Source organism: Vombatus ursinus, unplaced genomic scaffold, assembly GCF_900497805.2.
Source record: "Vombatus ursinus unplaced genomic scaffold, bare-nosed wombat genome assembly UNPS02014798.1, whole genome shotgun sequence".
In the NCBI taxonomy this organism is placed as follows: domain Eukaryota; kingdom Metazoa; phylum Chordata; class Mammalia; order Diprotodontia; family Vombatidae; genus Vombatus; species Vombatus ursinus.
Genome location: NW_020954576.1, coordinates 52170487 through 52195745, shown reverse-complemented (window position 1 = coordinate 52195745; position 25259 = coordinate 52170487). Strand labels below are relative to the sequence as shown.

Sequence of the window (25259 nt, the reverse complement as noted above, 5' to 3'; positions counted from 1 at the left end):
CCTCCCACAGATGCTGGTGCATATGTTTGGCCTAGAGAAATCTGGTGGAGGCATAGAAACTTTACAGGCTTGAGAGGACTATGTCCCTCATTTGGAAGCACTCACTGAGGGGAGCTTGCAGCATTCATGCTCCCTGCATTTGCTGTTCATCCAGAATTAAGTTTTTGTTGTTGTTGTTGTTGTTGTTGTTTAGTAGTTTTTCAATTGTGTCTGACTCTTTGTGACCCCTTTTGGGTTTTTTTTTGGCAAAGATACTGGAATGGTTTGCCGTTTCCTTCTCTAGCTCATTTTACAGATGAGAAGGCTGAGGCAAACAGGGTTAAGTGACTTGCCCAGGTCACACAGCTAGTAAGTGTTTGGGGAAGGATTTGAACTCAGGTCTTCCTGACTTTAGCACCAGCATTCTATCCACCATGCCACCTAGCTGCCTGAGATCAAATCAGCCATAACTTATTTCCTGAGATATTTCCTATCATTCAATCAACTCCATTGGAATATGCACGAGCTGTATGCTGTGTTTTATTTTCATTGTTTTGTGCCATGAAAGTAATGGTTATCAGCTCATCATCCATTTAGAGAACATTTGCTACTAATTGTTGGGTGATAGGAGGGAGATCCTGATGCCACTTATGGAATTAACCTTCTAAATTTAGGACAGGTGCTATGAAAGAAACATAGGGCCAGAAATGAAGACCAGCTTAGTCCATGAAACCCTTCCCATCAGAGGCAGCATGATCCAATGGAAATATCACTGATCAGGATCTAGTTGTATCCCAGTTCTGTTATTGTATGATCCTGGGGTAGTCACTTCTCCTTGGGCCTGTGTGGGACAAAAGACCACCTACCCAAATTTGAATCAGAGTCTTGACAAGAATTTGCAAAAAGGAAAGCTGCTTTATTGGCTTTCTCGAGAAAGGACACCGCTGTGTTGCCCAAAATGGCATCAGCCAGAGAGTGCAAGAGTGCTTTGTTCAAAATAGGTTTATATAGATCCTAGTGCAATAACCCACCCTAACCCCCTCCCTTTGGCCCATTGGCTGAGCCTCAGAGGCACAATCTATTCGAGTAAATCTTCCCCAGCAATGAAGAGAACAAAGGATTACAGTAAGCGCAACAGGTTCCCCTTTTGGGGCCTTATGACTTCAGTGTACCACCCAAGGTCATGTAGCTAAAGGATGAGATAAACAGAATACACTATAGTTCAGGAATTTCTGCTTATACAACTAAAGAAAAGAAAAAAAAGGGGGGGATGATCATGTTCTTAGGGGTCTTCACTGATACTGGCACCCACATACCACTCAATCCCTCCTCTTCATTTGTTACTCTCTGAAGACCCCTCACACCAGTCTTTGTATGCTTCCTGAATCAAATCCCTCCCTTTGGGGTCCTGGCATTCCTCAGTTTCCACTGGAACCCAGCCTTGTCCTTTTAGCATCATGAGCCATACAGACCCTTCTGCTTTCCCTTCAAGTCTAACTATTCTGGACACAGTGTCTTGTACTGTTTTAGTTATCAATTGCATCATGCATGGGAGGCAAACTGGGAGGAGTATTATTCTACTAATTGCAATAAGGGCAAACCAAAGGACCTGCTTCCACCAAGAACTCCTGAACCAGGATCACCAAGAAGTATTGAAAGGGGAGGTCCAGGTTTGTACTGGTACATGTGCCAGTTTTCTAATGTTGCTAGTGATATCTTTCACTATTTTTCCATTGTCATCAATTTTCATACAATTTGACAGATTTAGTTTTCTACAGACACCTTCCTCTTCTGCTAAGAGGTAATCCAGTACTGATCTATGTTGCAGGACTGCCTCCCTGGTTTGGGTGGCTTGATCTGCTAATAAGTCCAAAGCCTTTGCTGTCTGATTCATTGTTATTTCCACTACAGCCTGTAATCTAATTAATCTGTTGAAGATATATATGGGGGTCTTATACCCCCAACTACCATCCTGGGCCCAAGTAGCTGGACCATATGTCTTAATTATTCTTTCAGGGGGCCAAGTGTCTCCCCATCCATTAGCATCACCTGTACTGGTCAGGGAGGTGTCAATACTCCTACTTCTGTCCAAACTTAACTCCTAAGAAACCTCCCATCTGCCCTGACAAAAAGAAAAGCTTTGGTCAGACAAACCTGATGTAACAATTCCCTGTCCAATCTGTGGGTAAATGGGTGTAGAACTGTCTTAGCCTTGTGGGGTCCCTCCATTCAAGGGTTTGGTGCTTTAGCCAGTGTCTGGAACTTGACCAATTCCAGGTCCAAGGGATGATGCGTTGTGGTCTCAGACAGAGGTTGGCATGCAGCCTGAGCAGTCATCTGGAAGTGGAGGGCACTAAGCCTAGAGGAGACAAATCTGGCAAGGAGATTAAGCAGACAAGGGCCAAAAATAAGTAAAAGGAATATACTAAGGTTTTCATGGATGTCTCACATCGAGGTTTTACTTTCTCTAGTCCTATTGAGCTCCACCTTTTGGGAGTTGTTAATCTCCAATTATCCAGGATCACATTTGCCAGGGAATCCAGAGGTTGCTGAATGTCCTGGAGACTATAAGCTGTATCATTTGCCAATTGATGGATGGTCCATTGTGCTCATGTCTTTTACTGACCACTTGCTCTGATCAGAGAAATCTATTAAAAGAAAAGGCAGGGACATGTGACATAGCTCTGTTTGAATTCAGTTAAGAGTCACAGTTCTCCAATCATGCAGTATCAATTCCACGTCATAGCCAGACTCAGGAATAGTTAGGTGAGAAACATTCCTTCTCAAAGGAACATAATGGGGAAACTGAGCCAGGAGGGTCCCATCCTAGACTGATACTAAGATTGTCCTCACGGCTTTTTCCCAAATGCAGACCTTCACCTGTTAACAGTATAGGATCACATTCCCTCTGAGTAGCTTGTGGCATTTCTCTCAGACACTGATTTAATGCAGACAACTATACCCAAATTCAAACTCAAAACAAAATTAGTTATAGTCCCAAAAGCCTTTTACCTCAAACAGCAAGTTTCACTAATCACAGCTTAAAGCCAGATTCAGTTAATTTTACTCTCATGGAGTTGCAATAAGCAATGAAGATTTACCAAGACTCACATACATATGAGATTTCACATAACATCTTTGTTTCTCAAATTTTAAACTTGTCCTGGTGTAAAAGTCAATTGTTAGAAATCATTTCTATCTATTGTACATAAACTTGCAACTTCTCAGCAAGCCAAGTTCATTGTTTAGTAACTGCATAAAACAAACAAGTTCTTTTCTTTGGGCAGATGACCTTGCCCACACAGATGGTTTCCAGGGACTTTCACAAGTTTACAAAATAAGAGGAATTGCCTTGTACCCCAGGGAGGGGCTGATCCTGGTGCCCTTGCCTGCTGACCCCCATAACCCAAGGAGGACTGTTTTGAATGGACCAATCTGGATAAGGCTTTTACCCAATCCCCTCCTTTTCACACGCAGTAATCAATTAACAATTCTAGGTTTTAACATTAAAACAGTAACTTCAAATAACTTAGTTAACAATCTTATAACTTTCATAAGTGACAACACAAATTGTTTTAGCTATAACCCCTTCATTAATTATAGGTAAAGGTGGAAATACCTGATTTTCTAAATGGCAGTTATAAGGTATTATAAGACAAGGTTAGCAGGGCTGATAAAGTAATATAGCTGGTTTTACACAATTTTTCCACCATCCTTTAGTTTCTTTCAGTTCACACTTTAATACCATCCAAATTGTTAAAAGCTGATTGACATAACAATACAAACATTTACCAATTTGAAACAATACTAGGTGTTTAAAACTTCAAACACACACATTACCAATCAGGTAACTCCAATTCTGTTGAATGCATTTCCTAATTTCCTTACATAGAAAATCGGGCATTTCTTCACCATTGGCATTGTATACTGGTAACATCTAATTAAGGAACTAAAAATAATAATTAACATTCATAGTGTCTGCCCTCTGCAAGGCATTCTGTTGGGTACCTTCCAGTCATGTGAGATAAACTGATGTAACTTGCTTAATATCACCCAGTTAACAAATTTCAGGTCCACACATTTTCCCAATTTCAGTTGAACATCAATTGCATTTCCATATTATCACATGTAGAAATTATCACTCTTATTACTCTTAGCATTTTTAACAATTACATTAAATAATAAACAGTGCCACTTCTAACATATGCCATAAGCATTTTGCAATCATCATTCTTTTTTTCCCATAATAACCATTATTTTTATTTTCTTTATAGAACAGTAAACTTAAATCCAATAAGATCCTAATTTATAATCACTAATGATAAAGATTTAAAAGTATTTGTTTTAAATCCAAAGCTCTTGGCCCTTTAAAAGGAAATATTTTCCACAAATTTATATATCCTCTTAAAAAGATACATGTAAATAATTCCAGCTCTAAACAGTTATCTCCTTTTTCCTTTCCTACTTCCTTAAGGGAGCAAAGAAAAAGTCCCCAGTCCTTTTTAGCAACTTATCAGATAGAGCCACCCACCTGAGAATCTCAGGCTTCAGCAATTTGAATCAATGTTAACTGGACATAATCAATTTTCTCCCCTTAGGCAGAAAGCCTCTAGAGTTCCAATAAGTAATTGAACAGCCCAGTTTATGTAACAATCTCCAATCATAATGAGCTGCAAAATTTTCATTTTCGATTCTTCTACCCAAAGCAGAGTCAAACTTCCTCACGTTTTTAAAACCCCTTGAAGTCACCCAGAACCAATATCCAAGGATGGCTTACCTCAAAACACCCTTCCCCCACCCAAATTACACTGGGGCAGCTTTGAACTCTGAAGGGACATAAGAATCGCAAATCCAGAGAAAAGCACTCTCCCCCCTTTCCCCAAATAATGTTAAACACTTTGCCCCTATACCAGACACATTGGCAGGAGGGATAAATCCTTATCAGTAAAGGCTGCTTGCTGCACCTTCCACTAACTTCTGAGATTCTCTCTGCCTTTTTTCATTCTAATCTCAATCTCCCCCAGAAAGCCTGAGGGGAGCTCTTTCCTACTATTACTTTTCCAATCTCAGACCTCAAAAATTACCCAAAAATTTTTATGGCAGACAATAAACATCCAAAAGAAAGACAGATAGACAATGTGTGCATGACTCTTAATTCTAACCTTGACTGGTCAAAAGAAACTCATTTTGCCCCACGGTCCCCTTTGAATGGGTTCTGAGGTTTGTTTGTTTGTTTGTTTTTTACTTGACTTAAGAATATACCCGCGCTGTTGGGGCTATAGCCCCTGGGACCCAGCAACCAGCATAACCTTTTTCTTCTTGAGAGGGCTCTCTCTTATCATTTACATACAAATTTAGACTTTAGTGCCAAACAGTATAATAAATTCAATTCTGACTTAAGCATTAAATTAAGAGCATCACATTTCATTTAAAATATTACCAGAATGAATGAAATTACCTTTTGACTGTATTCCGGTACACAAAAAACTTTTCTCTTTTATGTGAGGCAGGAAAGATTAAGTGCTACCTCTCTTTTTGATCTGAGGGGAAAAGGTTCCCCTTTTCTTTCTTGTCTTTCCCTCCACATTCAAAACTTGGCCATAGTTAGAATGTAGAGAAAGAGGTTTTTTTTGTAGTTGTTGTTCCAACAATTCTTCAAAGTTTCCAACTCTTTTACTTTCAAACCCTCTGTTCACACTGTTCATGAAAATAGCTTATACTTTTCTTTCTACCCATACATCTCTCATTCCTACATGCTTAAACTTTCTTGCCTTTCCTTCTGATGGACTTTGATTAAAGTCCCTTTAAAACTGCACATATCTTATTTCTTTCTAATCCTGATCTGATGCTTTGAGAATCCTTCTTGACTTGCCTTTTACCAATCATCCTAAATAATAAAGTATTTGTCTCTCTTTCTCTCGCCCATCCACTCACTCCTCTGAGGCTGCTGTAATCAGGGAGGGAGAGAAGAGAGAAAGAAAGAAAACATTTTTCCAAGCAATAAATCCAGCTGCAGCTCTTAGAAGCTACCCTTTCTGGCTAGGGTTTTTATACCTTTCAGGGTTTCAGATTACACAGACACTCACTCGCTCAGACAAATGACAGATAGAAACAAAGTCATGAAACAAATCTTGTTTATATTTTCTTGTCCTTTTATGTTTTGATAGTGCACTCAATTACTCAATCTGTTCCCTATATTTTTGGTAATTCAGCCCAATCGCTAAACCCAACCATTAAGGAACTATCTTCCAGAATATGTGGTAAAGGATCCTGATCTTTGCCACCCTGAGCTTTAGAATTCATTTTCCCCATGCCTTACGGACTCGAACTGCTTAGGCTGTCTGGAAAATGTGGGACCACTCTTACAGACTCAAACTGCTTAGAGCTTCCCTTTCCACCCGACCCTGTGCCTTATGGACTCGAACCGCTTATGTGTACAAAGGACTCATGGGTCTTGCTTATCTGGGTCTGTGTGCACAAACTTACTTGACAGCTTCAGTTTCACTGGTGGCTCGATGATTTCTTCGCTGGCACAGTAGAGCTCTGTTACTTTTGTTTTTGCCCAGTCAAGACCCTCTTCGGGACTTTTCCTCACCAAAGGGGGATCTCAAGATACCAACCCAGGGACCACCAGAAATCACTGGCGAGACGCCTGTCCCTGGTGGGAGTCAAGAGAATTTCTAAGGAAAGGGTTTATCCCAGAGGAGCCCCCAGAAACTGTGTAGGACAATAGACCACCTACCCAAATTTGAATCAGAGTCTTGACAAGAATTTGCAAAAAGGAAAGCTGCTTTATTGGCTTTCTCGAGAAAGGACACCCCTGTGTTGCCCAAAATGGTGTCAGCCAGAGAGTGCAAGAGTGCTTTGTTCAAAATAGGTTTATATAGATCCTAGTGCAATAGCCCACCCTAACCCCCTCCCTTTGGCCCATTGGCTGAGCCTCAGAGGCACAATCTATTCGAGTAAATCTTCCCCAGCAACGAAGAGAACAAAGGATTACAGTAAGCACAACAGGTTCCCCTTTTGGGGCCTTATGACTTCAGTGTACTATCCAAGGTCATGTAGCTAAAGGATGAGATAAACAGAATACACTATAATTCAGGAATTTCTGCTTACACAACTAAAGAAAAGAAAAAAAGGGGAGAGGATCATGTCCTGGGTGGTCTTCACTGATACTGGTACCCACTTACCACTCACTCAGTTCCTCATATGTGAAATGAGACGGTTGAGCAAGATGGCCTGGAAGTTTCCTTCCATCTGTAAACATCTTATAATCCTATGACCACCAAGACATTCGAGGGTCCAGATAACAATCAATCACATTTCCATAGGTCTTAGAATTTGCAAAGTGCTTTTCTCAAAATATGCCTTTGAGGCAAGAGTGTGAATGTTATCATACCCAATTTACAGAGGAGGAAAGTGAAGGGGTGTGTGTGTGTGTGTGTGTGTGTGTGTGTGTGTGTGTGTGTGTGTGAGAAATGATTTGCAAGAGGCATTCCAGAAGCTAAAAAGGAAGTTCATTGTTATCATACCCCTCTTCCTCCTCCCCCAACCACCACTTCCTACTACTACAATATCCTCTTGTGGTTGGAAGCAGTGCCTCAGAAATAATAATAATAATGGCTATGTTTTATAGAAGAAGCTTAGACCAGTTTGTTGTGACTTTTTGCCTACTATACAGGAAAATATTAGGGTGAGAGAGCAATTATCCCACTTGGGGACAAGAATTGCTAACTGTCAAAGCATCCTTTGTTCTGGCATTTAAAAAATCTGGTTAAATTTTTTCAATGAACAAAAATCTACTTTTTTTACCTTCTACCTTCCCACTGTTCCCCCCTTGAAAAAGAAAGAAAAACAAAACTCTTGTCACAAATATACATAGTAAAGGAAAACAAATTCCCTCAATGGCACTGACCCTTCCAAAAGTCTCTATTACCTCTCTGTCAGTTGATGGCACATTTCATCATGACTCCTCTGGAATGAAAATCAGTCATTGCATTGATCAGAGTTCCCAAGGCATCCTTTGAAGAATAATAATATCATATTTTAAAAAATTATTTGTGTCTTTTATTTCCCCCCAAAATAATTTCTCCTTAAATTTATGAATCCTTCCTTGTGACAAAGAAAACTATTTTTGCCAACTCAGCCAAACACGGGTTGTGACTGACAGTGGGTGACATTCTTCAAGCATAGTCCCTTACCTTTCTACTGAAAACATCATTTGTTTCATTATCAGTTCTCAAGATTTAAAATTATTCATTCCAATTCATTAGTGTTTAGCTTCCTTATAGAGATGTTATTACTTACATGATTGTGGTTATTTTGAATATCTTGGTTTTGTTTTCTTCATACAGATCTTTCCATATTTTTCTGGATTATTTACAAAGAATATTTATTATGGTTTAGTAATATTCCACTACATTTATATTCCAAAATGTGTATGGCAATACCACATTGAAGAACTGCAATAGACAATTGCTGTCCATATCGTCCATCTGTAAGCTAAGCCAGCACCAAATCCAGTGGGTCCTGTCTTTTATCAATTAATATTTTTTGCATGTGTTAACACTTTTTATACTAGACTTCCTGTGTTCATATATGCAAAAACTGGTAGGGTAGAATGCAGCTAAATTATTTTAGGTTGTGTAAGACCATTTTATAAATATTTTAAGATACTCAACACTGTAGTTTAGAGAGCATTTGACTTTAGAATTAAATTTTTCCAAGAATGCCACTGAGAAAGAGACTAACCTAACTACAAAGCTGGAGGATAAGGTATTTGAGTATATCAAAGATCCAGAATAGTTTCATAATATGTCTGTTCATTCATTTGCTGCCCATAGCTAGACTAGACTATGAGCTCCTATTAGGTTCAATTTCATAAACCAGTGGAGAGAAATGCAAACCCAGGCTTTCTGACTCTGAATCTACTATAGCACAGGTAACACAGCTAGAACCTGAACCAGATTTTCTGATCACCAGAATTTATGTTATGTAATATTATTATCAAATAAAAGTATAACACCAAAGCATTTCAAAAACTTTAAATCTCTCTCTAAAGGTAAACAAATGTTGTTAGCTGCTGACAATTAAAATACATAAATATATATGTGTGTATATACATATACATGTACTCATACATGTTCACTTACACATACACATACACATACATATACATATACACATACATATACATGTGGTTGTTTGGTTTGTCCTTCATTCTCGAAGAAGACCATGACATCAGGATGATGATGACATGACTTATGATTGATACACACACACATACACACACACATACATGAATGGAGAGTGGCTAAAGTGTAAAGTTCATTCGTGGCCACCAGGGGGAGAATTTCAAAGCAGTTGCTGTTGCCTAAGCTTCTATGAAGAAGCAAGTGAGGAACTATAACAGGAAAAATAATTAATATTATCTATTCTATCTCCCTCACAGGGTTGTTGTGAGGTCAAATAAGATAGGAAAACATTTTGAAAAAATGGTAAAATATTGTAATAGCAAATGTTGTTGTTCAACAGTTTTAGTCATGTCCTATTCTTTGTTACCGCTTTTGGGGTTTTCTTGGCAAAGATACTGGAGTGGTTTGTCATTTCTTTCTTCAGCGCATTTTACAGATGAGGAAACTGAGGCACATAGGGTGAAGTGATTTGCCCATGCTAGTAAGTATCTGAGGCCAGATTTGAACTCAAGAAGATGAGTCTTCCTGACTCCAGGTCCAACGCTTTGTCCACTGCCTCATCTAGCTGCCCACATAGAAAGATTGCATAGTTAAAATGTTAATCCTAAACCAGAGTTATCACAAAAAATTTAAAGCACATATGAGTCAATGTGACATTTAAAAAGTTCAAGAGATATGGTTTCTGGGTAATTAAGCATTTTATTAATAATGCTAGCATTTTATTAATAAAAGAGGTCAGTGGCACTCTTGAATACCAAAGACCCCTCATGGTTGTGAGCTCACAGTTTATATGCCCTTGGAAGAGGGGTGTTCCTGAGGGTGGCAATCAACTCTGATTGGTTAGCAATTAATGAAATAATGACTATTATAATGAGGGACTGGGCTATATTCCAATAATGGTGTTGGGGTATGGATCACACAAAGAGACTTATCAATTTCCATTTCACCTGTCTGACAAAAAGGAGAATCCACATTTCCCTAGACCTGCCTGAGTGAACACAATGAGCAGCAATCCATCCATTCACCTAAACTTAGAATTTAGTGTGGGTAAATCTTTTAGAGAGATATCTCACACTGTTTGATTTCTGGATGAGGAAGTAGAAAAGGGGAAAAACTTTGGTCCTAATTTGACAATTAGTTCCTTAAATACAAGAGAGAAATAATCATTCCTCTCAGTCAAAGTTATGTGAGGTGACAAATGAAGGTACATTCTGTACAAGACCTTTCCTATATGAGATGCAATGGAATGTACTTGAAGGTACTTATTTCATAATATTGTATCATAGCTTCCTATCTCCGTGTTTTGTCTCCCAACTAAGCTACATGGGGGAGTAACCCTAGCTGATCTAAACCAATTTTTTCCTCCAGCAGCAGTATGAGTTTTAAAAGTGTTTGTTGTTAATGACTTACTGAAAAAACAAATAACTGAAGTGCACTATGGGGAAAGAAATTATGAGCGAGAGGGAGGTTTCATGCTGGTGAGGTAGGGCTTAGGGGAGCTGTCATTTCTTTTCTAGTGAATCTGGGAAGTTTTCTGGGGAAGCTGGAATGATGAGAACACAGAGTTTGGTAGAACCATGTGAACTTTCTAAGCATAAGGTAATTTGGGAGGAATGCTTAGATGTGAAAACAGGGAGTAAATAAGTGAGCAAAGTGAATGAATGAATGAATTAGGAGAACCTCTAAAATACTGATACATGAGAGGCACATGAAATTAGACAGTGATTTTAAGAGTTTTGATTGAGTAGTCACTGTCTATATAATTCCTTAACTTAAGAACAGAATTTGGGGGCCTCCAATATTGAGATGATTGCATTGATGTAATGATAATCTCTTGAAACCCCCCCCAATAGTTGCCTGTTGATACAAATCATAGAACACCCAAATAAGTAAAGTTTTGAACAAAACCTTGACTGAATGCTAATTTTGTACCTATATAGCATGCTTTAACATTTGCACATTGGCTCAGGAGAGGTAAGAATTGTTATGTATTTAGACCATGAAGAGTCTTAATGGCACCTTAGTGTGTGTGTGTGTGTGTGTGTGTGTGTGTGTGTGTGTGTGTTGTGAAAAATTATTTTTCTTAGTAATCATTATCTTGGAAACTCAGAGCTTCCCCATTCCCCTTTCTTTCTAAGTTCAGTCCTTCTTCAGAAAGACATTAAGATATAATCTAAATGGGTCTTTTCCTGCTTATTATGTTGCCTAGACAGGTCTGGGAGAATGTTGATTCCTCCCTATTGTCAAGGCAGGTGATAAGGAAATTGATATCTCTTTGACCAAGACTGAGTGATCCCAGTCATGTACTGAAAGACTCTCATTTTGATATGGATCATCTCCCAGAGTTGATTGGCATCCCTTGGGAGCACTTACTCTTCGAAGGGCATATAACGCTGTACTCCAAAAATCCCAATTCGAGCCAGTTCTGAACTGGACCCCTTAAGGGTGGCCCAGTTTTGGACTGAACTCCCATGCAATGCATGTCAAGTCAGCTTAAGAGAAATTAAACTGTGGACACATGCACCCCACTTTTGTTGTCTTTTTCTTAGAGCTGACTCTTTCAAAATTGGGGTTTGTTTTTGGGGGACTCACAGTGTGCATACATGTATGTGCATATTTATAAGTGTGCACATGTGCATTACCTGACCCATTTACACTTGAGTCCCAGTCATAATAGCAACAAGGCTTGGAAGATCTCGGCAAGACTTTGAGGATGGTGCAGTGACTTTAAAGCTGCTAATTCCCTGCCTTTATCATTGGAGCTCCTTCCATTCACAGATGCTCTGCTTGTACTCATCGTTCAACGGCTGGCACATTCCTGTCTCTTCTTTCTCTCTCTCCATCTCAGTGATGCTAAACGTCCAAATGCCAAAGTACAACTTCTCCTTCCCAAGCCTTGTTGTTTCCTTTCTCATCAGTATTTGCATCAACTTTGCTCTCAGTCCCAATGTCCCATTCCAGACTACTCACTGTTTCCAAGGGGCTCCTGTTATATATTGACAAATTTCTTTCCATTTTAGATTTCTTCCTCTTATCTTTCATTTTATCTTCTGGAGCTTACTGAGACTTGGTTTCCTCCAATGACAATTCATCCCTGGCCATCCTTTCCAGTACGAGTTACACCTTCTCCCATATACCCTGAATTACTGGTCCTGCTAGGAAAGTTGGAATATAGTTATCCCTTCCACATCATGACTTTCCTCCATTGTGATTTCCATATATCGAGGGTTGGCATAAAAAATTAAATGGAAATTTTGGGGGAGTTTTTCAGAAGCCCCACATGACACTTGAAGGCCAGCAGTTGATACAGAAAAAGTTTAGAAACTCAGAAATGCATAAAATATATGTGTAGTATTGTATAATATCAATGTATTGTGGCCAAAAAAATTTCCCCATTTAGTAGATAACTTTCTGGCATTGGGCTTCTCTGCATTTAGGCTGTTTTTTGAGTGGTAACAGATACATTGTTCATCACTAGACATAATTAGCAATTTTCATATTGGGTCAAACAGTAAGGAATGTGTCTTCAAATCGTCTTTACAATTCATGAGGTAAAAATAATGTGATAAGTAATTAAGATGAATTCAGTTGAGTGGGAAAGGTAGTTAATTACTATAGTGATCCCAGATAGGTATATATGGTAGCTTTCTATTTTATCTAATTATTCTTATTAACTAGGTGCTATGCTTAATTGTTTCTACACTAAATTTTGGTTTCCTGAGAAATAGCTCCAGTCACCCTGACAAAATTCTTTAAATTATTATTTCCTTTCATGTGTCTTTCATATGATAGCCTCAGGACATTATTGGGCTTTCTCATTCATCCAACCATTCGTTAACTTGTGTCTACTTTTTTACTTCCTACTTTTACCTCCTGATCTGTAAGATGTGTCAGAACTCTATTGACATGGTCTTCAAAATCCCATGGTCACTTCCATAGCACACAGTGGAGTGAGATTTTGGTGGACAACATATGGTATGGGAACAGAATATGGCAGCAGCAGAAGGAGGATGCCACTGGAAATTTACTAAAGAGATGCTTTTGTAATATCTGGACCAGGAAGAATCCCCAAAATGAGATCCTCCCTTACAAAGTTAGAGAGATGAAAGGACTGAGAAAAAAATAGGTCCCATAATACTTTGACATGGGACTCAAAGTAAGCTATACTTCACGGATGTCCTTATGAATGCCGGTTTAGTCACACTGAGTCCCTGTGAATATATGGCCTGATGACTGCTCTTGACCTAGGCTGGAGAGAGACAAGCTTCAGTTTCTAGTTTCTAGAAACATACCTCTATTTTATATGTTGTCTTTCTGACAGTCATAGTAGGTGGAACGCAGTGAAAGTTGGATTAGAGACTTCTAAAGTCTCTTCCAGTCCTGATTTTCTATGATTCTATAATAGGTAATTTACTTGCTTCCTGATTCTTAGTACGGTACTTTTGTCCATTACAGCAGGCTGCCTTCCTGCCTTCCCTCTTTTGGAGGCACTTAAATGGTACAAGGGAGGACATTTTGGAAAGATTGAATTAGTCAAAAGTTTGAGCAAAGTCCAAGTTTCTGTCTGATTCCAGAGGGAGGAGAAAAGCCCTTTCTGAAGCTCATTTATGTAAAGAGAAATAGAGACTGTGTTCTGGGGCAGGCCACAGAATCAAAGAATACCCTTAACACATTTCTGCAGAGATCAGTCCTTTAGGATTTCAAAGTTCCATGATTTTATCCCTGGGGATACTCCCTCCACTTGATCAGATATCATCCTCCTTTACCTTGTAGACCAATTTTATAAATTTCCGTGGTTGAAAAAAATACCCATCACCTGGGTATTTTTATGATAGAAATAGGTAAATTTATGATGATAAACATCTCCTAAATTAGCTAGGTTGGTTTTCAAACATAAAAAAACAGTAGCTCCCGTTAATGTGGCACCTTGATCTTTGAAAAGCACTTTCCTCAAAGCAACTCTGTGAGGTAGGTAATATAAGCACCGTTTTCCCTCCTTCACACCTCCCTCCCCACTCCAGTCTCAAGGTAAAGAAATTGATGCCTCCAAAGTGGAGGTGATTTGCTAAAGGTCACATAGCTAATTAGTATCAGAGGTAAGGTGAGTTCCAAGGTCATCTAACTCCAGACCTAGCATTCTTTCTCCTACTCCACCAGACCTCTCCACATCACCAAAGTGTAAACTGTCTCAAACAGGTAAAACTGGGACCTTTGTTTGGCAGTACGATGAAGTAATGGAGTCTGGCTAGCACACTGCATTTCAACTAATATGTTTGCTTAAACATATTGTTTTGGCTTGAGGGTAGAATTCATGGAGGGGAATAGCAAAGAAGACTGGAAAGGTAGAAAGTAACCAGACAGTGAAGGATGCTAAGTGCCAGGCTGAGGAGGTTGTATTTTGCCCTAAAAATAATGGGGAACCTCTCAGTAGGTTTTTGAGTAGGAGAATCACATGGTCACAGTTGTGCCTTAGAGAGATTCTGTCGGCTGTTGTGTGAAGAACGGTTTGGAGAAGGAATATAATGGAATCCTACTGTGCTGTAAGAAATGAACATGATAACAGTTTTAGAAAAAACCTAGGAAACATGGTATGAACTAAAACAGAGGGAGCAGAGCCAGGAGAACAATTTGTACTGCAACAGTGTTGTCAAACTGAACAACTCAGAAAGACCTAAGACCTCTGATCAATGCAATGTCCAACTATGATTCTAGGGGACCGATGAGGAATCATACTACTCACCTCCTGACAGAGAGATGTAAACTCAAGATGCAGAATGAGGTAAATTCCTTCATTGTCATCTCCAAAAACTAGTTTCTTATTCTGTATATCAAGACTATTCATTGTCAGAAGGTGAGTACCATTCTTAATCACAAGTCCTTTGGAATCAAAGGACTTACCAGAATTTTTCAAAGAATCTTTCAGAATAGTTCATTTTTAAATGTTACAGTATAGATACAAGGTTTTCTTTTTCTTTTCTTTTCTTTTTTCATTGTGAGGGGAAGGAGGTAGGAGGGAGAGAAGATTGCTCATTAATTGAAAAATAAATTAAAAGCAAGGTAAATTAAAGAGATTTAACTAAAAAAAAGAAAGAATGGATTGGGGAATGGGCAGACTGAAGGCGGGGAGACAAATTAGGAGGGAGTCAACTAATAAGCATTTATTAAGGGTTTACTATGTGCCAGGCATTGTGCCAAGCGTGGTGATACAAGAAAAGCTAAGCAAAGAAACAGAATGGGTGCCAGCGCATAAGGAGGTCTTACTCTGGGAAAGCTATAATCTGTGTCTAGAGAACAGATGGAAGGTAATCTCTGAGAGAAGGCACTAGTAGCTAAGAAGGACCAAGGAAAGTCTCCTACAGTTTGAGTCTTTAAGGGAAAGACTCTTAGGAAAAGACAGGGATGCTGAGAGGCCAGGTGAGGAAGAAGAGCATTCCTGCTATGAGGGATAGCCAGTGAGTTAAGGATGAAGTGAACAAGGAAAGACTGGAGGCAGGGACACCAAGTAGAAGACCACTGCAATAGCCCAGACATGAGATGAACAGGGAGTGAAGAGGGATGGAAGAGGTGGTCAGCCCAAGGAGCCTCCACTTCCTCTCCTCTCACTCAGTTCTCAACCCTGTAAAACCTAGCTTCTGATTTCATCATTCAACTGAAACTGCTCTCTCCAAAGTTACCAATGATCTCTTTGTCATTGGAATTGTTAAGTACAAACCACTATGTGCAGGAGTGAGCTGGAATCAGTTTGAACTGGCTCCAGAGAGCTGATTATTAAATGTTTAGGGTGATTACTTACACCTTGGAAATAACAAAGGCTACAAATCAGGGCTTTTTTTTTTGATTTTTTGGATCTTCAACTTAAGAAAGTGTTAATATTCTGATTAAACTTAAAAGTATGCCCTGTATATTTTTTTCAATTGAGATGGTTGTTAAATATTTACCAATACACCTCTGACTATGTGTCTTGGTGTTGCAGCAAAGATTTTTTTTTCCTGGAAAGAACCTTGGATTATTTTGATTGGTGCCCTGTTTTCTGTGTTCAGATATGCTGGGCACTTTTCTTCTATTATTTCTTGTATTATGGTGCTCAGGTTTTTTGACTTGTCATGTTCTTCTGAAAAGCCTATAATCTTTAAGTTCTACCTATATATCCTGTCTTCAAGATCAACGTGTTTTGCTTGATGGAAGTCACATTTTCTTTTAACATTTTTCCTTCTAGAGACTGTATATTTATGTTCCCAATCAGTTATTTTCTCTTTTGTTCCTTTGTTGAGGCTTGCCACCATGGATTAAAACTTTGTTTTGCTTTTTTATTTTGCCAATTATTTCTGCTGTGCAGGTCATAAATTCTATTTTCACAATTCTTATTTTCTTTTAAATTGTTAAGAAATATCCTGTTGCAATTTCATGCTCCCTTGGTAATCCACAATTTTCTTTGCCTCATTAGGTGTTGATTCATTTTTCTTTGTCTTGTAATATTTATTCACAAATGCCTGGGGTTCTTTAGCTGATGATAATCTGAAGGTCATACTCCATTCTATTATTAATATTTTCCTTGTTCGCTCATTTGCTCCTGCCCAAGGTCTTTAAGACATGAATTTTCTTCTTCCTGAAATTGTTGGCAATTTCAGTCTTTTCTTCTTATTTTCCTCTATTGCTAATTTTCTGATTCCTTCCCCTCTAATTGTGGTTTTCCTGGGAGCTGGACCTCTAAACTATCTCAGCTCATTTGCATGCTAGCATTTCATATTTCACTAGCCTCAGTGTCTATTCCAAGTGATGTCTAGGGGGACAGAACTGACCCCAACTAGATGCTGGGCTCTTTTCCTCAGGCTTAAATGGAGGGTCAAACTGCCCCAGTTCCCTCTATTTCTCAGTTCTTTAACTGAGCCCTGTTAACAGAACCAAGCGCTGACAAGCTGTTGTCGTAGCCAGAGGAAGTTTCTGTCTTTTGGTTTTTCCTGTCACTAGGTGGAAAGAGTGGCAGTGTTCTGTTCTGTTGTGTGATGTTTAAAAAGTTTGAGAGGGGCAACTAGGTGGCCCAGTGGATAGAGCACCGGCCCTGGATTCAGGAGGACCTGAGTTCAAATCCAGCCTCAGACCAGACACTTGACACTTACTAGCTGTGTGACCCTGGGCAAGTCACTTAACCCCATTGCCCAGCCAAAAAAAAAAGCTTGAGAGGCATAATTTCTGGGTAACTAATCATTTTATTAATAATGCTAACATACTATTAATGAAAGAACTCAGTGGCACTCTCACGTGCTGAAGACCATCATGGCGGCAAGTTTACAGCTTATATGCCTTTGGAAAAGTGGATGTTCCTGAGGGTGGCAATCAACTCTTATTGGTTAACAATTAATGAGAGAATGAATATTACAATGAGAGGCTGGACCTATTCTAACTTTGATTATGTTATTTACTTCTAAATTGCCCAGCCTCAGGCAATCTATTAAAAGAATTTATCCCCACCCAAACCTGAGTAGAGCACAATGGCTTCCCTATCTTAAATTAAATTCCTTGTAAGGCTGGGTGAGGTCTGACTAGACTGAGGAAAAAGTTAATTTAACCTTCAGACATTGAGCTTCCCAAAGGAGGACTTTAGAAGAAAGGGGGAACTCTGGATCTTCACAAATCATTGGTTATTAATAATCACTTCTCTCAGTTGCAAGTATGGTGGGTGGGGGGAGAGGGTATTGAGTGAGCTAGTTAAGAGTTGAGGATTATCCTTCTCTGCTGTGAGTTTATTGAATTGTTATCTTGTTAGGGTTCCTGGTATCCTTGTCTAAGGAGACATATGAAATTGCTTTATCTCTTACACCCAGCTCTCCTATCTGAGAGGTTGTGAAGATTGGAGAAAGTGTCTAGTCATTTTTCACCTGGCTGTATCACACTATCATGTCCCAGGTACCTCATCATTGGGAAATCTCATCATCCTTCAGGGTCAACCAGCCTTGGTACTCATACCTTATCAGTATCCTTTGCTCCTCTGCTCCTCTGATTTGGAGAGTGGATCCATGAAGTCTAAAACCTCCATTTGAGGAGGGGATCTAGGTCAGTCATCTCTTTACTCCCCATCCGGCTGCAGTCTTTTGGAGAACATCATGTCCCAGCATTGAGTGCTTTCTGTCCTCCCCTGCTCCTTTCAGCTTCCTTTTGTGTATTGTCTTTCCCCATTAAGTAGTGAGCTCCTTGAGGGTAGGGATTGTCTTTCTTTTTCATATTTGCATTTGTATCCTCAGTACAGTGCCTGGCACATAGTAGGAGCTTAATAAATATTTGTTGACTGAATACCTAATTGTCAACTTAATGTCCTTCTCTCAATTCTCATCCTTTTTGACCTATCTGCAGCACTTCTCTTTAGGCTTCTGTGACACTGTTTTCTCCTGATTCTTTTTCTACCTATCTGACCACTTTTTCCAATCCACTTTGCTGGATCTTCAACCACGTCACACCCAATAACCATGAGTATCCACCAAGGTTCTGTCCTGGACTCCCTTCTCTTCTCCCTCTGAAGATCTCATTTGGTGATCTCATCACCTCCCACGGGATCAGTTTTCATCTCTATGCAAATGATCCCCAAATCTATATATCCAGCCTTAATCTCTCTTCTGAGCTCCAGTCCCAAATCACCAATTGTCTTTTAGGTATCTCAAACTGGATGTCCCATAGGCATCACATCCAAAACAAAACTCATTGTCTTTTCTCTTCCCAACTCCCTTATTACTGCCTAGGGTATTACCATCCTTCCATTTTTCCAAACTCACAATTTCAGTGTCATTCTTAAGTCAATCTTCACTTGTAGTCATCTTACATATATATACTACATCATCAAATCTTGTCACTTCTACCTTCACAATCACAAACATCCCCTTCTCTCCTCTGACACAGCTACCACCCCTCTGCAGGTCTGCATCACTGTCATGCCTTTGTTCTCCTGTTGTTGTTCAGTCATGTCTGACTCTTTGTGACCCCATTTGGGGTTTTCTTGGCAGAGATACCGAAGTGCTTTGCCATTCCCTTCTCTAGTTCATTTTACAGACGAGAAAGCTGAGGCAAACAGGGTGAAGTGATTTACCCAGGGTCACACTTTAATATATTTGCCAGGAAAACCCCAAACGGGGTCATGAAGAGTCGAACACTGAAATGACTCAACAACAACAACAACAACAACAACAGAATTCGCTATTCTACCTAGGTGCTTCACTTGACAACTAATTGCTTTGGAGGAGGGAGAGGAAGGTAGGAGGGAAAGGGCATAGATCACCATAAAGTCTGAGGTTTGAACCTGGGTGACTGAGGAGACTGTGTTACTCTGATAAGAAAATACATGAGTCATTGGTTTGCCCAAGAATATGTGTGTGAAACCCAAGGAGGAAACACAAAAGGGGAAGGAATCAATCTAAAATGAAATTAATGCAAGCTGAGCTGTATTAGCAGAAATTTAATGTCCCCCATGAGGACGGAAGTGTTGTAATGACAGAATTTTGTAAATAAAAAGAGCTAAAGATGAAAAATTTGTTTGTATTTAATCTCAGGACCATAGATTTAGAGTTGGAAGGGACCTGTGAGTTTTTTTAAGGCCAACCCCTTCTTTTTGTGGATAAGAAAACTGAGGCCCAGAGTTAACCTCTGGTAAGTAACTTAACCTGTTACTTACCAAGAACAGACAGCTATTCTGAGTGTCTGAGGAGAAATGCAAATGTACATCTTCCTGATTCCAAGTCCAGTGTTCTGTCTCCTAATTATGAGGCCTCCCTTAACCAGGAAAGGCTGCTCTGGTTTGAGATGACAAAGCACAATTCTTTACCTAGAAACATCCACAGAGTGAAACTGTGACATTTAATTTCTAGAGATAGTTTCTGGGTAATTTAAACATTTTATTAATAAGGCCAGTATGTTTATTAATAAAAGGATGATCATTTGACTGTCTCTCCTGGACCAAAGACCCCTCATGGTGGTGGGCTCATGGTTTATATGCCCTTGGAAGAGTAAGTCTTTCTGAAGATAGTAATCAACTCTGGTTAATAATTAATGAGAAAATGAATATTACAATGAGAGGGTGGGCTATACTACAGTAAGGTTCTTTGGATATGTGAAACGGATCACTTAAATTTTGGTCAAAAAGACTTAACAATTTCCACATCGCCTGTTTGACCAAAGAGGGAATTAACACTTTCTCAGATCTGTCTGAGTAAACACAATGAACAGCAATGCACCCATTAGCCTAAAAATAGAATTTCTTTTACAATCTGATTAAATCTTTGAGAGAGATTTCCCACACCGGTTGATTTCTGAATGAGGAAGTAGAAAAGGAGAAAAACCTTGGTTCTGACCAAATAATTAATTATTAATACAAGAGAGAAATAATCATTTCTCACAGATCTAATAAGATAATAACTGTAAAGCACTTAGCAAAGTGCCTGACACATAGTAGGTGGCTAATCAATGCTTGTTCTCGCCAACCCCTCTGCCCCACCATCACCCAGACCAATTCATCAAGTGTGATGACCATTTTCCCCTTTTACACATTCAGCTGCTCCCTTTGCTATGAGAGGATTTCCCATCCCTGGAGGTCTGTAAGCAGAGGATGTTGGATGACCATCACCAGGTATATTATAGTGGAGAATCCTTTCATGTATGGATTGGACTAGATGGGTGCTTAAATGCCTTCTGAATCTCAGATTTTGTGATTCTGAATTCACTATGTAGCCTCCCGACCCTGCAGTTTTGCCTTCTAGGTAGACCGAAGCCTGAGTAGAGACTGCCCCATGCAGGTGACAGGGAATGGTTCTCATGTTGGCTACACATCCCACTGTAGGCAAAAAAAACAAACCATGAATGTTCTGGCTTACAAATCCATCTCATGCCCCAGCCACCACATTAGCCCCTTACCTCTCAAAGGAGGTAACGTAAAGTGCTCTGTGAATATATATCTTTTTTATTGTTCTTGTTCATGTATTATAACTGAGAGGAACTCTTGGTGAAAAAACTCCCTCACCTGATGGAGCCTGGCAATGGCTTCTCATCTTATGGCCTTAGAAAATTGTCTGGGGCCTTGAGAGGTTAAGCGACTTGCCCAGGGTTACATGGTCAGTATATGTCAGAGGTAGGACTTGAACCCAGACCTAGGGCAAGGTCCTGGTCACTCCACCCTCATTCCTGTTCTGATTGAAGTGAATTCATGTAAAATTTGGTTTCTGCCTTAGTAATTAGTCAGGAAAGTGATTGCAAGAACTCAGTTTACATTTAAAAGGTATTTCCAACTCCCACATTTTACTGAATGAGAAAACTGAAGGCCAGAGAGATAAGTGACTTGTGCAGTAAATATTTAAAGCAGGATTCAAACCCAGGTCTTCCTTCCTCTTAGTCCAGTAATGCGTCAACTACACCTCTCTGCCTTTCTTCCTGTGGTACAGCTTAATGACAGTGTTAAATAGTCATAATAATAAAATTGGCCATTGGCATGGGAGGCTAAGTGAGCTAATCTCAGAGTCATGAAATTTTGTTGTTGTTCAGTTGTGTCTGTGTGTCTCCATGATCCAATTTTGGGATGTTTTTTGGCAAAGATACTGGAGTAGCTTGCCATTTCCTTTTCCAGCTCTGTTTACAGAAGAGGAAACTGAGGCAAATAGGGGTAAATGACTTGCCCAGGGTCACACAGCTAGTAAGTGTCTGCGGCCAGATTTGAACTCAGGAAGATGAGTCTTCCTGACTCCAGGCCTGGTGCTCTATCCACTTCACCACCTATCTACCCCCATAGCTGCTTGTCACATAGTAGGTACTTAATAAATGATTATTCTCTTTTCTTTTCCCCATCCCCTCATGGCCTTGTTATCAGTCTGTCATCTGACTATTTTCAAGCCTCCTCTCCCCCAATAGCTCTCCCTGGCTGTGCCCCAACATAATTTGTCTTTTAAAAGTTTATTTGAGGACATTTTTCATACTATTTGATTTGGGTAGGTTTTGTGAATCTTTCGGGACTTATATTTTGTGGGATTTGTCCCACGTGTGAAAAATGATATTTATGGCCCTGATTTCAATAAAACTGAACAGATCTTTATTAAATACCTTGTGTGTAAAAGGCCCTGTGCTAGCCTGTAGGGATATAGAGGTAGAAAAATAATGCTAAGTGCAGGAGACTGAGGGCTTTATAGGGGGACTAGAAGCCCCAAAGTTAGCCCTATTATGGGCATTAGATGGGCATTAGAAATGACCACATTTCCATCTTTCTCTTATACATATCCACCTGTGTGTTCTTGCTTTGCCTCATATTCAACATGACTAAAATCGAACCTCCAACCCCCTCCCCCAGCTTTTCCTCCTGACTATCCTATTTTTGATCATTGTACACCAGCTCTTCCATTAGACTAAGCTTGAAGCTATGGGGTGGATCATTGCTGACTCTGGCCTTCTCACCCTCATTATGAGCAATGGTCAAAAAAGGAATGGCCCAGTTGAGATTAACATTCTCCAAAATGAATGATCCTGAAGGGTAATTGGCAGGCATGTTACTAGGAGAGCAAGGTGCTACCAGAACACACTCTAAAATGTAATCGATGTAAGACAAACATCTATGGTGGTAATTTTAGCATGTTGTGAAAGCATGTTGAGGAAGAAGGGAAATATTGTAATGACAAGAACAGATAGAAATCTCCAATAGGATCATTGGACCTTAGAGAGTTCTGTCCTTTCATATTTATAGATAAGGGAATGAAGACTGAGAGATGTAAGATGACTATTTCGTAGATGCTTGAGTCAGATTGAACCAGTTCTGGAGAGGTGATCGTTAAATTCTCAGTGTGAGTATTGTTTATACCTTGGAAATTGGGAAAAAAAAGGCTTTGTTCATCATTTTGTTGATTACCTAGACTTAAGAAAGTGATGAATAAAATGTTAATAATGCAGATTAAATGTAAAGGAGTGTCATATGTACACTTTTTCCACCCTAGAAAGCCAGTTAAATATTTACAAGCACACTGCTGCATAGCGAGTAGGTAGAAGTGCCAGGACTTGAACACAGAACTTCTGGGAGGAAAAAATAATCCAGCGCTCTCTCCCTTGCCCCAAGATGTTTCTCAGTATAGGAACACTGTCAATAGCTTCACATAATGTTTAGGACTGGAATGATTTTAACTATCATTTAGTCCATCTAATTCATTTTAGAGATGAAGAAACTAAGACATAGCTTGTAAGGAATATTGGAAAAGGAGAAAGGGATAATCAGAAGTTATTAATATATTTCCAGTGCTTTCTAGGTGTTCTGACTTTCGGTGCGGGGTCCTTGTTTTGTTTTGTTTTGTTTTTAAACAGCAATATTCCTTGAGTGGAGAAGGATGTTTCATTAAATTATCAAACCTTGATAAATAAGTTATTAAACATATTCAGATCCTCTGATTTATTTTTGCATTTATTAAACAACCTTTTGTTTTGTAATTTGGTTTCCTGGGTGAATGTGCTGGGCCAGAAAGGAAAGGCCCAGTGTAGGTGACTCAACTGCCTTTCATAATGAAAACCCAAATCAGTAATTAGATGGCTTCACTTTTGTGTATGCTCAGGGTGCAGTTTTGAACTTAGGGAAAGAATTGCCCTATGGACCCATATGGAAGAACAAGTTGGGTGTGGGTCCAATTATCACTGAGGGGTCAGAAGAACTTCACATTTTCATAATTGCTGGCATCATCTTGACTTCTTTCTTCAGCCTTGGCTTTTTCTGAATCTCCAGGTTGCTATTTCTTCACCTGAGCATAGACAGCTGAGGAGTCCTGGAAGGGAAAATACTAGGGTGAGGATGTGGGGGAGGGAGAGAAGGGGCAAGGGAGAGAATAGCTAGGGAATGTGACTCACCTTGTCCTCGGGAGGGTTCTTTGCGTTGTTTGCTGTGGAAAGAAGGGAAGTTTTGAGTTGTGGGTAATGACTTTCCCACTTAGAGCCCATGGTTAGCTCTTTCACTGTATTCTTCCCTTTGGTCACTTGTGTCTTTCTCTACAGCTCTGTTCCTTTCTTCCATGCTAATCCTTATTCAGTTGGACTCACCATTTTGCTTTGTCCATCCCTTAATCCCGCCGTTTGCCAAGTTTCTCAAGAGTCCTGTTGATATGTAGTCTTCCCCAATGTCAGAAGGACAAAGATGCTTACAGGCTACAACTTCTAGTTCGTGTGATCACGGCAATTTCCTGACAAAGGGTCTCTCTGTTCGGTCCTTGAAGGCACAGACTGTCTTTGCTTGTGATTTGAATATTGAATACTTAGCCCAGTGCTTGGCAAATAGTGTTTAATAAATGCTTTTTCATTAGTTTTTATTTTTTCATTCATTTCTCTCAGCCAACTCTTAGCCCTCTGCTGTCTGTCCTTCCTTCTCCAGTGTCCTAGAAGGGGATCTGCGGTGAGAGGGAAGGGCTAAGTGATTCTTTTCACTATGCATATGAAAATTTGGATTATCAGAAGAGAGAAGACAGACCACAAGTAACACGGCAATTACACACAGAGACAAACAGGAAAGAGGACTCACTCAGAGATGCCTCAATGTTTCCCTGTCCTTTATCCAGAGGAACCTGGAGTGCTTAAGATCTCCTTGCCAACCCCACTCTAGTGCTCCAAGTCTCTAGCAATTAGGGCCTAGAATGCCACCAATTCACCCAGAATACAGTGATGACTAACCCCTGTTTTGTACTCTTGTACAAAAATATAAACTTGTAAAAAAACAAGTGCACTGGAGAGTGCTACCTCATGTAGAGTGGGCAGAGAAATGTCTGTAGGGGTTTCCCTAAAAGACTGTGAATATCTAGGAAAGACATGACAGAAGGAGGGCCAGAGAAGTCTGAGTCACTCACAGCAAGAAGATCTCACTCACTTCTTGATTCTTTTCCTAGATTCTTCCTCCTTCTATTTACCTTCTCCTGTGAAACAACCCTGGAGGGACTTCTGACATGAGTAAGGTCCTCTCTCCCAATTGGTGAATTCTTCACCATTTTGGGAAGAGTCCCATGTCTTCCTTCCTTCCTTCATTCCTTCCTTCTTTCCTTCCTTCCTTCCTTCCTTTCTTCCTTCCTTCCTTCCTTCCTTCCTTCCTTCCTTCCTTCCTTCCTT

The 25259-nt window shown here is 39.7% G+C and overlaps 1 protein-coding gene and 1 long non-coding RNA gene across 2 annotated transcripts in view; both read right to left on the bottom strand.

The window, feature by feature from the left end:
* LOC114049435 overlaps positions 1–25259 on the bottom strand; it is a 167094-nt gene that overhangs the window by 64144 nt on the left and 77691 nt on the right. The window contains exon 26 of the mRNA XM_027870695.1: positions 24018–24049. Coding sequence (XP_027726496.1) covers positions 24018–24049 — 32 coding nt within the window. The remainder of the gene's footprint in view (positions 1–24017; positions 24050–25259) is intronic.
* On the bottom strand, positions 1035–18240 carry LOC114049667. Its single transcript, XR_003569895.1, has 3 exons — positions 18138–18240; positions 7916–8000; positions 1035–2627 (listed from the first exon to the last, which is right to left on the bottom strand). It is a non-coding gene; the product is annotated as an uncharacterized LOC114049667 (long non-coding RNA).